This window comes from Anolis sagrei, chromosome 3 (genome assembly GCF_037176765.1).
Source record: "Anolis sagrei isolate rAnoSag1 chromosome 3, rAnoSag1.mat, whole genome shotgun sequence".
In the NCBI taxonomy this organism is placed as follows: Eukaryota; Metazoa; Chordata; class Lepidosauria; order Squamata; family Dactyloidae; genus Anolis; species Anolis sagrei.
In genome coordinates this window covers 266,132,059-266,146,434 of record NC_090023.1, presented here as the reverse complement: position 1 = coordinate 266,146,434, position 14,376 = coordinate 266,132,059, and the positions used below count along the sequence as shown (strand labels likewise).

General features: G+C 46.6%; 1 protein-coding gene across 2 annotated transcripts in view; it reads left to right on the top strand.

Annotated features, from left to right (window-relative positions):
* DIS3L2 (DIS3 like 3'-5' exoribonuclease 2) overlaps window positions 1–14,376 on the top strand; it is a 334,011-nt gene that overhangs the window by 253,248 nt on the left and 66,387 nt on the right. For both annotated transcript variants that reach the window (XM_060767323.2, XM_060767322.2), the window contains exon 15: window positions 13,751–13,830. In XM_060767323.2, coding sequence (XP_060623306.2) covers window positions 13,751–13,830 — 80 coding nt within the window. The remainder of the gene's footprint in view (window positions 1–13,750; window positions 13,831–14,376) is intronic.

The window sequence follows — 14,376 nt, the reverse complement described above, 5'->3', positions numbered from 1 at the left end:
AAGTCTTAGGAGACCCTTTGCACCTTTTTAGAATGGAGGATATCATGCCACCAGACAATTGCATGTGGGAAAGGAAGTATGGCTCCAGGTTGTAAGATCTTCTATTCCTGCTTTATGGATTCTAAGATAAGTAGTAGGGAGCAGGTGAAAAGGCCCAACTGGCACTGCCTTGACCAGGTTCAAATACAGATGGAGCCGAAGCTGTATTTGCTAGACTTAATCCCCCTCTCCTTTTCTTTGTGTGTCATGTCTTATTTAGATTGTGTGGCTGGGGGGGGGGGGAGGGAATGGGACACTATCAAATTAACAGTTTGCAATCTGCTCTGGGAAACTTTGTGGCTGAGGAGTGGGGTATAAATACTCTAAATAAATACTTCAGTTCCCCTCTGTGAACCGAAATGAAAGGAAACTTTTCAAAAGCATTGAAAGATCTCCCATGACTTTCAGTTAACCTGACGCTGGAACAGCTACTGTTTCTTCATCAGCAGCCAGACACTCACTAATCATTTGTGTACTTCAGGTAGAATACACTTTGGGGTCTCTTTTCAGGGACACAATGGGGATGGGGATGATGATATAAAGCAGGATATAAATAAAAATCAGCTACTTTACTCCCAACTCAAGAACGGGAAACATAATGTTGGTGGACTGGCCATGTTGTCCGAATGTCTGATCACAGTCTCCCAAAGCAGTGACTCAACTCAACTCAAGAATGGAAAATGGAATGTGGTAGATAGGAAAAGAGATTTAAAGATGGGCTTAAAGCCAACCCTAAAAACTCTGGCATAAACACTGAAAGCTGGAAAGCCCTGGCCCTTGAATGCTCTAACTGGAAGTTGGCTTTGACCAGCAGTGCTGCAGAATTTGAAGAGGCACAAATGGAGGCTGAAAGGGAGAAACATGCCAAGAGGAAAACACATCAAACCAGCCCTGACCGGGACTGCCATCATCTGGAAACCAATTTCCCCACTATGAGAGAACACGTGGATCAAGAATAAGGCTCCACAGTCACCTACGGATCCACCGCCAAGACACCACATCTGGAAGACCATCATCTCTGAGCTTTGAGGGATCACCTCAGTAAATAAATATCACCGTCATCATCCCTACACCACCTAAGGTTGAGCCACTGCATGGATTACAGGAAATGTTAGCAGGGAGAGTCTTAATAATATCCAAATCTGTTTGTTAAAGAATTAATGTTTTCCATTCTACTGAACACTGCTGGGCGCATAGCGAATCAGAGTATGAAATCTAATGTAAAGATTCCTCTATTGACATCCCAAGTTCTTCATACACCGTTGCAATGTAGAACCCATATATGTGTCCTCTCCATCATCATCACCACCACCACCACCACCATCACCAGGCTTGTGTTGTCAAATGAGCACAAAGTCAGCAAAGCCTAACGTTTGCAGCTTTCTCAGCTTTTCCCCAAACCTCCTGAGTAGCCGTGTGTGTTGTGTTTGTCTACAGTTGCAGAGCCAACCGAAGAGCAAAACCAAGGAAGATGGTATTACCCAGGTATGGGCAAACTTTGGCCCTCCAGGTGTTTTGGACTTCAACTCCCACAATTCCTCACAGACTAATATGACTGACCAGGAGAACCTTTGTCTAGTCTGGATTAAGCTTCAGCTTGATAGCCTTCATTCAATCCATCATGGCTGCCAAGCACTCGTTCAGGGTCTGGGAGTCTTCCTTGGAATTCAGTGGAAAGGAGTAGTAGAGTTGAGTGTCATCTATGTACAGATGACACCGAAGTCATGGGAGATAGAATGGAACCTCATGGTCAATAGCCAGGTGTCCGAGCAGGTGCCCCCCGGCTTCACCAACCGAGCGTGATCCTCCATAAAGGAGCAGAGCTACTTCAAAGCAATGCTCCCAAGAACTATTCTGGAGAGCGGACCCAGAAGAATGCCATGGTCGATAGTATCGAAAGCCACTGAGATGACCAGGAGAACCAACAAAAACACACTCCCCTGTCGAGCTCTCTGTGGAGATCATCCACCAAGGCGACCATAGCCATCTCCATTCCATGACTAAAACCAGACTGTGACAGATCCAGGTCATCAGTGCCATCCAAGAATCCCAGGACTGCTTGGATTGTATCTTCCTGGCTGGCAGAAGGGAGTTGGACTGGATGACCCTCTCCCCTGTGCATTTTGAGACTCACCCCCAGTAGTAAAGAAACCGTGGGTCTCTATCCCCCTCCGTCCTGCATTATTCTCTCTTTCTTCATTCGCTTCTACATGGCCAAAGCCTTCCCCACATTGGATCCAGCCTTTTTGAGACCTTTGTCATTGATGGATGAGGCAGCTTTCTCTGGCTTCAAAGGCCAAAGCTCTGTTGGGGGAAGGGAGCTGAAAAGTCAAAGGCAGAGGCAAGGGAGGGGGTGTTTGCTGGTGTGTCCCAGCTGTCAGATTGGGGCAACTGGAAGCCTCCCTCCATCCTGTAGAAAAGCAGGAACAATGCCCCCCAGTATCTTCAATGCCTGCCCTTCCTTTTCTCTCCTCCCCCTTCCCGCTTCTCCATCACCTTGGCCACATCACTTAATGTTGAGCAGGCATCTGTGCTGCGTCAAAAGCTCAAAGAGCCTTCTCTCCTTCCCAAATAATGGGGGGATTTAACACACTGAAGCCGTCGGACTTGTTGCCCAAGTGCCTATGGCTAATCGTATTAGAGGTGACCTCTTGGGATGGGCTTCGCATTGTCGCCACAGGTTTTGTCCCTCACTTGAGTGACGATCTGCATTGGGACGTAGTCATGCGTTGCCTGATTTAAATACCCGACTGGGCCCCCCTGTGCTTACCCCATATAGAACCGCTTGCCCCCCCCCCCCACTCCCCATGGCTTTTATTCTGCCTTGGCCAACAAGAAGCATCACTTAATGGGAGGCAGTGCCATTTCTTTTCCTGCTCTTAATGGAGAATCACCCGGCCACTTCTCTCCGCGTCCTGCGAATTTGAGTCTTGAATGCTTTTCCAGGGCAGGAGCCCGGAGTGGGGTTGAAGGCTTGCAAAGAAAACATTATGGATGGAAAATTTGCCGCGAGAGCGGTTCATCTCCTTCTTAAAGAAACCTTTTTTGGATAAATAACTCGTTTTGAGAGCTTGAGTATCCGTTAAATGTGGTATTTGTTTCTGCTCCTTAAAACCTACTTCTGAAAGCAAACTGGGCCAAGTTGGAGTCAATCTAGATGCCCTACAAAGTCCCCCAGATGAGTGCAACCTGCCAGAAGAAATGCATGGGCTGCTTGGGGATCACAGAGAGAATCCAGAGCTGAACTTCTCTCCTTCCTTATCCCACCATAACAATGTTTCTCAACCTGGAGGTTGAGACCACTGGGAGGGAGGGTCACGAGGAGTTTTTAGGGGGATCACCAAAGACCATCAGAAAACACATATTTATGATGGTCTTAGGAACCCAGAAGATCTCTCTGTCCTTCTCTTCCTTTTTGGTGTTGGTGAACTACAACTCCCAGAATTCAAAAACAGACCCCCCCCCCCCAACACCTCCAGTATTCAATGTTGGCCATGTTGGTATTTTATTTATTTATTTATTTATTTATTTATTTAGAGCTTTTATAACCTGGTCTTCTCGACCTCAGGCCGGCTAACAACAGAGAATCAATATACAAATAAAGTAAAGCATAATAACATCATAGTACATTAATACATTAAAACACATTAAAATACAGATCAAGAATTACATAAAGCCAATTCGTCAAGGTAAATCACAAATTCATCACCATCCGCCTTGTGGTCAACAGTTATTGATTCGATCATCAATCTGAAAATGCTAAGTTCCAGAGCCAAGATTTTACCATCTTTCTGAAAGTCAGGAGGGAGGGGGCAGATCTGATCTCTATCTGGAGAGAGTTCCACAGCCGAGGGGCCACCACCGAGAAGGCCCTGTCTCTCGTCCCCACCAGACGCAATTGCGAAGGTGGTGGAACCGAGAGCAGGGCCCCTCCAGAAGATCTTAACAACCTTGATGGTTCGTAGGGGAGAATCCGTTCGGACAGGTAAACTGGGCCAGAGTCGTTTGCCAAGTTTTGTGCAGATCCGTTATGGGCTGGGTTCAAAGTACTCTTTGGATTGTAGGTGAACTATAAATCCCAGCATCTACAACTCCCCAAATATCAATGTCTATTTCCCCATAACTCCACCAGTGTTCGCAATTGGGCATATTGAGTAACCGTGCCAAGTTTGGTCTCAATCCGTCATTGTTTGAGTCTCTGGATGCAGGTGAATTACAACTCCCAAACTCAAGGTCAATGCCCACCAAACCCTTCCAGCATTTTCTGTTCGTCATGGGAGTTCTATATGCCAAGTTTGGTTCAATTCCATCATTGTGGAGTTCAGAACGCTCTTTGATTGTAGGTGAACTATAAATCCCAGCAACAACAATTCTCAAATGACAAAATCAAACCTTCCCCAAACCCACCAGTATTCAGATTTGGATGTATTGGGTATTTGTGCCAAATTTGGTCCAGTGAATGAGAATACATCCTGCATCTCAGATATTTACATTACAATTCATAACAGTAGCAAAATTACAGTTGTAAAGCAATGAAATTAATGTTATGGTTGGGGGTCAGCACAACATGAGGAACTGTATTAAGGTGTCGCGGCATTAGGAAGGTTGAGGACCACTGCACCATAAGGTTTATTTTTAAGTGTTTCCCCAGTAGAGTATTTGACCACCTAATCACAGACATGATGCAACCTTTTGCTTTTCTTTTAACGTCTTCAGTCTTCTAACTTTCTGTAGGTGTGTGGGTGGGTGGGTGTTTGAGCATGGGTTGGTGTTTTTCTAAATTATTGGACTTTCATGCGCTCCTGATTTGTTGTCACTCATTAGCTCTTCTTTCTCACCACAGCCTTGAGAAGTAGGCCAGTAAAGCAGAATGCAGAAGAGAAGCTGAGATATAGTGACTGAGATATAGGGAGTGTGGGGCTGGGCAGCAAGTGGCCAGCATTACAGCCTGAGTATCTAGGACAAATGGCAGTGTTGTAGATGGGTGTTGTAGTCCGATGCTGCATCAGGAGAGCACTCAGGCGGAGAAGGCTGCCCTAGTAAATATCCTCCTTCTCCTTTGGCAAAGGCTTGGTGAGCGGCGGCTATTTTTCCATCAGAACTTCCCACCATTCGCCTTTGTTGTGGCTGAGATTGGGTAGGTGGAAGGAAGAGTGACGTCAAAGTTCCTAGATTTGCAAGCAGCTTTTAAAAAAACACCATTTACATTGGAGGGCTTGTCAAAAAAAAGAAAAGAAAACGCAAATAAGGGGGAAAGAAGCTGGCACAAATATTGCGATCCTGCCTGTGAACCGTGACCACAGCCTCAGAACAGGAGAAAGGAAGAAGAAGAAAAAGAACAAAAACCCTTGCATATTGAATCTCTCCTTAAGTAGTACAGAGTCAAAAAGAAGAGGAAGGTTACAAGCAGTGCTCTTTGCGCTCTGGGGATTGAATAAATCAAAATTGCCTTCCAAGAAATGTTGAATTTGGAGACTTGGACTGATCAGGACAATGAGGCACATATCGACAGTTCCTTCTACCAGTTTTTAGGCACGAGCAAGCACCAAAACGTCAATGTATTGTCGAAGGCTTTCATGGCTGAAATCACTGGGTTGCTGTAGGTTTTTTCGGGTTATATGGCCATGGTCTAGAGGCATTCTCTCCTGACGTTTCACCTGCATCTATGGCAAGCATCTTCAGAGGTAGTGAGGTCTGTTGGAACTGGGAAATAGGGTTTATATATCTGTGGAATGACCAGGGTGAGACAAAGGACTCTGCTTTTTCCTAGTTCCAACAGACCTCACTACCTCTGAGGATGCTTGCCATAGATGCAGGCGAAACGTCAGGAGAGAATGCCTCTAGACCATGGCCATATAGCCTGAAAAAACCTATAACAACCCACCAAAACTTCCTCTGCTTGAAATTCTACCCAGCCACCTCTTGCCTGCCCTTCATTCTCTGTGTTTTAGTCCACAAGGAGTAGAACATACTTTAGAGCAGTGTTTCCAAACCTGGGGGTTGGGACCCCTGGGGGGGGGTTACGAGGGGGTGTCAAAGGTGTCGCGAAAGACTATCAGAAAACACAGTATTTTCTGTTGGTCATGGGGGTTCTGTGTGGGTAGTTTAGCCCAATTATATCATTGCTGGGGTTCAGAATGCTCTTTGATTGTAGGTGAACTATAAATCCCAGCAACAATAACTCCCAAATGTCAAAGTCTATTTTCCCCAAACGCTATCAGTATTCATATTTGGACATATTGAGTATCCGTGCCAAGTTTGGTCTAGATCCATCATAGTTTGACTCCACAGTGCTCTCTGGATGTAGGTGAACTAGAACTCCAAAACTTCAGGTCAATGTCACCAAACCCTTCCAGTATTTTATTTTGATCATGGGAGTTCTGTGTGCCAAGTTTGGTTCAATTCCATCGTTGGTGGGGTTCAGAATGCTCTTTGATTTTAGGTGAATTATAAATCCCAGCAACTACAACTCCTAAATGGCAAAATCAATCCTCCCCCCCCCCCCCAACACCACCAGTATTCAAATTTGGGCGTATCAGGTATTTGTGCCAAATTTGGTCCAGTGAATACCAGCTAACCAGTATAATTTCTTCAGCAGTGTGGGGCATAGATATTCTGTGATAATGCAGCATGTAGATACACTAGGAGAGTTTTTGTACTAGGAAAATCTTCCTCTCTTTCACTGGAGGTTTTTAAACAGAGGCTGAATGGCCATCTGTCAGGAGGGAGTATCCTGAATTGTGAGGCAGTTCTCTTGTAGTCTTCCTTTCCTCTGTTGTGCAGAGTCCCAAGCAGAGTATCTCCAGATATGGTGCATAAGACCATCATATGAGATTCTTTCCCCATTGTTTCGGAACTTGGGAGGGGGGATAACATTGAAATTCCTTTAAAGCTTTTGGGGGCTCCTTGTTTCATTCTATGTAGGAGCCGTTAAACCCTTGTGCCGGCTGAACTGCTGACCGGAATGTCAGTGGTTTGAATCCGCAAAGCGGGGTGAGCTCCTGTCTGCCAGCTCCAGCTTCCTATGCGGGGACATGAGAGAAACCTCCCGCAGGATAGTAACACATCTGGGCATTCCCCGGCAACATCTCTGCAGATGGCTAATTCTCTCACACCAGAAGTGACTTGGAGTTTCTCAAGTTGCTTCTGACATGATAAAAAAAAATCCTCTGTATGGAAGCATGGGAAAACGTAGTTTGCTAGACTACGGATTGCAGAGTGGCCAGAATGGCTGGAGGATTTTCTGAAACAAGTCACCTTTCCCACACATTCTGAGCAGTGGTCCTTTTATTGATCAAATGACTGGAATGTTGGCTTCTCGGTAGCCACTCACTTAGTCCAAGTAAGAAGTGCCAAAGATCCCAATGGGGAGAAAGCTGAGTGTTTGGTTGTTTTTTGAAACCAATCCCTTTCTGCCTCATTTGTATGCCACAGACAATGGAGAGTGGGCAGGTGGGCAGTTAAACAAGATTGAGGGCCGGTAACTTTTATGGAGTACCTTGACCTCTATTTGGCTGCATTCTTTTAAAGGCAAGTCCTTTGTCATGCCAGCGTCACCGAGCTTCAGTTGTGTTTCTGCTCAAATTGTAGAACTTGAAGGTGGGGGGTGGCATCCATCACTCACAAAGAGTTCAAACTAGCCTTTTTAGGCAGCTCTTATTCAAATGCCCCTTTCTCCGTCCCCCACCCCTCCATCATAATTTATTGAAGAGCCACGTTGAGGAGGTGTGGCTCCGCTCTTGATCACCATCTCCCTCCGAGGGCAGAGAATGGCTCTTTGTGCCAAGAGCCAATGAGCTGGAAAGGCTCATTTGCAAAGCGGGGAGGCGCTGCGGCACAGAAGTGCAACAGTGCAGCAGCATCCCTCCACTCCAAAGCACGCAGCTGGGTGATGAATTGCCTCCCTGTCGCTCTCCCGGGCTGCCAGTTGAACCTGGTGGCAAGCTGATTGAACACCATGATGGCAGGCATTTGTCCCAGAAATGACTTGCTGTGACAGAATCCAGCAGGGCTTCCACTCGCCGCCTTTCCAGCCGGATATGTTTTGCCATCCCTAAGAAGCATGGGGGCAGTCTGCTTTGCCTTTGTGGTCTAAGATATCAAAATGATGTGGAGACCAGCATTGAGGACATATATTTCCAGATGGAAGGTGGCCACGACAAGGGTTTGCTTGATGCGCCTTCCTCTTGGCATGTTTCTCCCCTTCGCCCTCCATTCGTGGCTCTTCAAAATCTACAGCACTACTGGTAACAGCTGACCTCCAGTTCCAACACTCGATGGTCAAGGCTTCCCAGTTCTCAGAGTTTGAACCACATTAAGGTTTGCTTTAAGCCCATCTTTAAATCTCTTTTGCTGTCCACCAACATTTAGTTAGAGATGGTTGGGAGGGATCGATTGTCTTGCAAAAGAGACCTTTGCCACAAGGGCCTTGGAGATCAGACAATTAAAGCCCCAGGGTACAGTCTGTTTCGTGTTAGCCAGGGATTGCTGAAGGCAGTAGTAAAGGCAGTAGTAAAGATGCCAATCCACAGGTACAGACAAAATATCAGGAAAAAAATGCTTCAACTCCCACTCCCAGCTGGTAAAGCTGACTGGCACAACCTGGGGATCACAACCAGACACAGTGAAGACATCTGCCCTTGCGCTATGCTACTCTGCTGATGCATGCCCAGTGTGGAACACATCTCACCACGCTAAAGCAGTGGATGTGGCTCTTAATGAGACATGCCACATTATCACGGGGTGTCTGCGCCCTATACCACTGGAGAAATTGCACTGTCTAGCCGGTATTGCACCACCTGACATCTGCCAGGAAGTAGCAGCCAATAGTGAAAGGACCAAGGCAGTGACATTTCCAGCCCATCCCCTGTTTGGGTATCAACCAGCACGTCAATTACTTAAATCAAGAAATAGGTTTCTAAGATCTACAGAGACACTTGCTGGAACACCTCAGCAAGCGAGAGTCCAAAAGTGGCAGGCTCAAACCCAGAACCTCAACCAATGGCTGATACCAAATGAGAGACTCCTCCCTGGGCACACAGAAGACAGGGAGACTTGGAAGGCGCTGAACAGACTGCGCTCTGGCACCACAAGATGCAGAGCCAACCTCAAGAAATCGGACTACAAAGTGGAATCTACGACATGCGCGTGTGGAGAAGAGCAAACCACCTGCTGCAATGCACCCTGAGCACTGCCACATGCACAATGGAGGACCTTCTTATAGTAACACCAGAGGCATTCCAAGTGGCCAGATATTGGGCAAAGGACATTTAATCAACTACCAAGCTTGTTTTGTCTGTTTGTTTGTTTTGTTCTGTTAGAAATGTAATACAATTGTCTGGTTGCCCCTGACACGATAAATAAATAAGCCCTGCCTTGGCCTCTGGATCAGTATTTTTCAAATATAGCTGGACACATTGGGGAATTTAACTGTGATCACAATGGATGGACAGGGCTGGAACCCACAGAACTAGTCCACCGTGGGCACTGTAGGCTCTTGAAGCCCCAAAGAAGCATCCCAGTGGCTCCTAAATCTCATCTGGCTCCATCTGACCCAGCAGATCAAACTGGGTTAGAGGGACCCAGCATGTGGATTATATTCCATGCTGCGCTCCAGCTAGAGCTATTATGCAGCATTCCTATTTCAGATCTTCCTCTTGCCACCTCACATACCTATACTGTTGAGTTTTTAATCAATTAATGGAGGGGAGGAGGTTGCAGTAGTGTTCACCCTTCTGAAGCTGGTTGGGGGTCAATACAATTGCAGGCAGGGCTGAGTGGAGTTGCAGACGTGCGCCCACACAGAGATGCTGTCTTCCGACTCTGTGATGGCACTTCATTTGGCCACGTTAATTTGGGCCAATGAGCTCTTGCTGTGCTCATCTCCATTTGTCATCCTGCAGGGAAGCGAGAAGTGATACGGTACCTAATGAGCCATTTGCCGGGTTCTGCTGGGAGCCTACTGGTGGAAAAGCGACTTAATAGGTTGTTAATTTTAGTCGGTGATTTCACCCCACCATCCAGAAATGTTTGCAAACATTAGCCAGTGTTTCAATTGTGTTCCTTTGTTTCCTAAAGGTCAGAATTGTTTTCCGTTCTCCAAATGTCCAGAAAGGTTGAAGGCAATGCCTGGTTTGCTCAACAATGCTGTTGTTTCACTAACACCACTAACATCTTTGCAATTTAGAGATTGGTTGTATTTATTTATTTACTACGTTGGTATCCTGTCCTCCTCATCCCGAAGGGGACTCAGAGCGGCCTTACAGATAGGCAGTATTTCAATGACATAAACATCCATACAGTAAAATAAACAAATGCATTAAAACCAAAAAGATTTAAAACATATCAATATTAAAAACCAGCTATTAAAATCACGCCGTCCAAAATCATGATCCAAGACCGTTCCATTTGTCATTTCACTATTCCATATTCTCTTACTGCACTAGAACTTACTTTCCAAAAGCTTGGTCCCATATTCATGTTTTTAGCTTTTTCCTGAAGCTCAGGAGGGAGGGGGCTGCTTTAATTTCACTGGGGAGGGAAGGGGAGTGCCACCACTGAGAAGGCCCTGTCTCTCGTCCCCACCAGTCACACCTGCAAAGGAGGTGGGACCAATGATGGCTTGGCACGAATACTCCATATGCCCAAATGTGAACACTGGTGGAGTTTGGGGAAAATAGACCTTGATATTGCTGGATTTTATTACTTGCTTAGGTGATCCCTCATTGTCCGAGTAAGATTGTCTTCCAAGATCTGTGTCCTGACAGTGGCTATGTAGGTGACTGTGGAGCCCTATTTGTGACCCGCATGCTCTCCTACAGTGAGGGCATCGGTTTCCAGGTGGAAGGTGGTCCCAGTCGGGTTTGGCTTGACACACCTTCCTCTTGGCATGTTTCTCTCTTTTGCCCTCCATTCATGCCTCTTCGACTTCCACAGCACTGCTGGTCACAGCTGACCTCCAGCTAGAGTGCTCAAGGGCCAGGGCTTCTCATTTCTCAGAGTCTATGCCAGAGTTTTTAAGGTTGGCTTTAAGCTCATCTTTAAATGTCTTTTCCTGCCCACCAACATTCCGTTTTCTGTTCTTGAGTTTGGAGTTGAGTAACTGCTTTGGGAGATGGAGATCAGGCATTTGGGCAACGTGGCCGGTCCAGCGGAGTTGATATTTATTTATTTATTGTGTCAGTAGCAACCAGACAATTGTATTACATTTTTAACAAATTTTTAACAAACAGACAAAACAGAGTTTGCAAGCTTGGTAGTTGATTAAATGTCCTTTGACCATTAGCTGGCCACTTGGAGTGCCTCTGGTGTTGCTGCAAGGAGGTCCAGAAGCGACCAGAAGCGACCTCCTAGCAAAGTTAATGACGGGGGACCATTGCTTCAACAATGGTGGTCTTTGCTACTTCCAGCACGTCCTCCCAAGAGATTTGTAGGATTTTTTGGAGGAAATGCTGATGGAATTGTTCCAGGAGTTGCATGTGATGTCTGTAGATAGTCCACGTTTTACAGGAATATAACAGGGTTGGGAGGACAATAGCTTTATAAACAATCACCTTGGTATCCCTCCTGTTCAAGGAGCTCCACTGGCTGCCATTTATCTTCCGAGCCCAATTTAAGGTGCAGGTGCTTACCTACAAAGCCCTGAACGGTTTGGGACCAGCCTACCTGCGTGACCGCATCTCCGTCTACAAACCCACGCGCTCACTACGTTCATCTGGAGAGGCCCTGCTCGTGATCCCGCCAGCGTCGCAAGCATGTTTGGTGGGGACACGAGACAGGGCCTTTTCCGTGGTGGCCCCCCATCTCTGGAACACTCTCCCCAAAGATCTTAGACAGGCCCCTACACTGGCAGTCTTCAGAAAGAACTTGAAGACCTGGCTGTTCCGATATGCCTTTCCCGATTAGGAAATCTCCAATACCAAGTCCCAGAAGCACTTTATTAGAATTAAGACTGCCGCACACTGCACACTGCACTTGCCCTATAATCCTACATAGAATCATAGAATCATAGAATCAAAGAGTTGGAAGAGACCTCATGGGCCATCCAATCCAACCCCATTCTGCCAAGAAGCAGGAATATTGCATTCAAATCACCCCTGACAAATGGCCATCCAGCCTCTGCTTAAAAGCTTCCAATGAAGGAGCCTCCACCACACTCCGGGGCAGAGAGTTCCACTGCTGAACGGCTCTCACAGTCGCATCAGCACTTTTTAATCCTGTACCCTTTACTCTGGCCCGGCCCAGTTTTATCTTGTTTGATGTATTGTTTACTGCTTCTGGTTTTGTTATTTTAATACTGCCATAATTGTTTTAATTTGCTTTAGGTGTATTGTTATGTTGTGTATTGAGGCCGTGGCCTTTGTAAGCCACATCGAGTCCTTCGGGAGATGCTAGCGGGGTACAAATAAAGTTTAATAATAATAATAATAATAATAGTAATATCCGTACGGATGTCCTGATCCTCAAACACTCTCTGCTTCATTCGGAAAAATGCTGCACTTGCAGAGCTCAGGCAGTGTTGTATTTCAGTCTCAATATTGACTTTTGTGGAGAGGTGGCTGCCAAGGTATTTTCTAATGTTACACCATTAAGCTGTATTTCTGGCATTGGAGAGGGGTGAGAGCTCAGGCGATGACTGGGATTTATAGTTCACCTACAATCAAAGAGCATTTTGAACCCCACCAATGATAGAACTGGGCCAAACTTCTGACACATAACCCCCATGACACTGATGTGGTCTTTGGGGACTCCTCTGACACCCCCTCATGACCCCCCCCCCAACGTCCCGACCACTAGGTTGAGAAGCGCTGCTCCCGACCCTTTCTTGTCGCAGGATTTTAAGTTAAGACCCTTCATGCAGAAAATGGGCTTCTCTTCCGAATCTCCACATTTGCCTTCAACCAAATTCGTTCAGTGTTGGGTTTCTTCTTTCAGCCGACCGGCCAAATTGTTTTTTTCCTCCTCCCTTAAGCGAACTGGCCTTGGATAACACAGGAATCGACACACTATTCCTAAATTCTTTCTTGGATTTCCAGCAAATAATCCATCTCCAGCCCATCGTCCCAAGTCCTAACCACCATTCGGGTTTTTTTCCAGGTCAGGCCTTGCAGCCCCCTGCCGGACACGGGGCCAAATTGCACGCCCTTCCAGTTTGGCTCCCAACGAAGCCTGTGCCAAAGGAAGAATTTGTCACCTTCCCTTCTGTGGTTTCCCTCCCTCCTTCTCTCCCTTTCCCCCTCGAAAGGGCCGGAGGAGAAGAGGGATGCGGATGAGGCTTTCAGGGAAAATTTCAGCGAAAGAGGCTCCTGGGAATGCCTTTGCATCCTTGCCTTTGCATCCTGTATGCGCCCGTGCACTCTCGTGCAAAAAGAGAGTGCGTGTAAATGTGGGGTTTGCGGGTAAGGGGGCGAGAGCTGCCCTGACCCATGCCATTTCGGAAGAACCACAAACACTTTATAGTAAGTAACAAAGGAGTGGAAAAAGCCAGTGCTTTTTCTGCAAGGCATGTGACTCTTCCCTGAGGTTTGGAACCCGGCGCTATGTTCCAGGCCTCAGCGGTTGCGTGTCAGCCTCGGTGAGGTTGGTTCTCTCCCATCGGCCTTTCAAGGGGTTGCTTGCTGTGAGCGCTGCCTAAATGTATGTGTTCTCTTTCCTTTTTTTCTCCCCACCCCGGGCCCCTCTTTCTCTCCCTTCCCCTCCCCTCCCACTGCAGCTGAAACTGGCGTTTACTTTGGACAAGGAGAGCGGGATGCCACAAGGCTGTTACATCTATCAGTACCGGGACAGCAACAAGTAAGGCCTGCACAGTTGTCCAAAGGAAGGAATTGGCCTTGGAGAGGCCAAGGGGAGGCAAGACAGTGTGCTTTTCCCATCTCTTCCCATTCACTACTTGACCTTGGAGTTGGAAATGTTTGGCCGCTAAGAGGCACTGTAGCTTTTGGCCCGTGCCCGAAGCCCAGGGTTAACTATTTATTTATTTATTTATTATCTAAAACTTTGATACTTCTCAACCTCGGTAGAGGGACGCAGGCTGGCTAATACACAAATACAACTAAAAACATGATAACATCATAATAAGTTAGATACAACAGAATAAATACATAAAGCCAAGTTGCCAAGATAAAATCACGTTCATCTCAATCTGCCAGTGTGGGAAGTTAGCTATTGCTGAATTTCCCAATCATTCTGAGAATGCTATATCCCAGAGCCATGATTTCACTAGTTTTCTGAAGGTCAGGAGGGACGGGGCAGATCTAATCTCCATCAAGAGGGAGTTCCACAGCCGAGGGGCCACCACCGAGAAGGCTCTGTCTCTCGTCCAACACCAGACGCGATTGT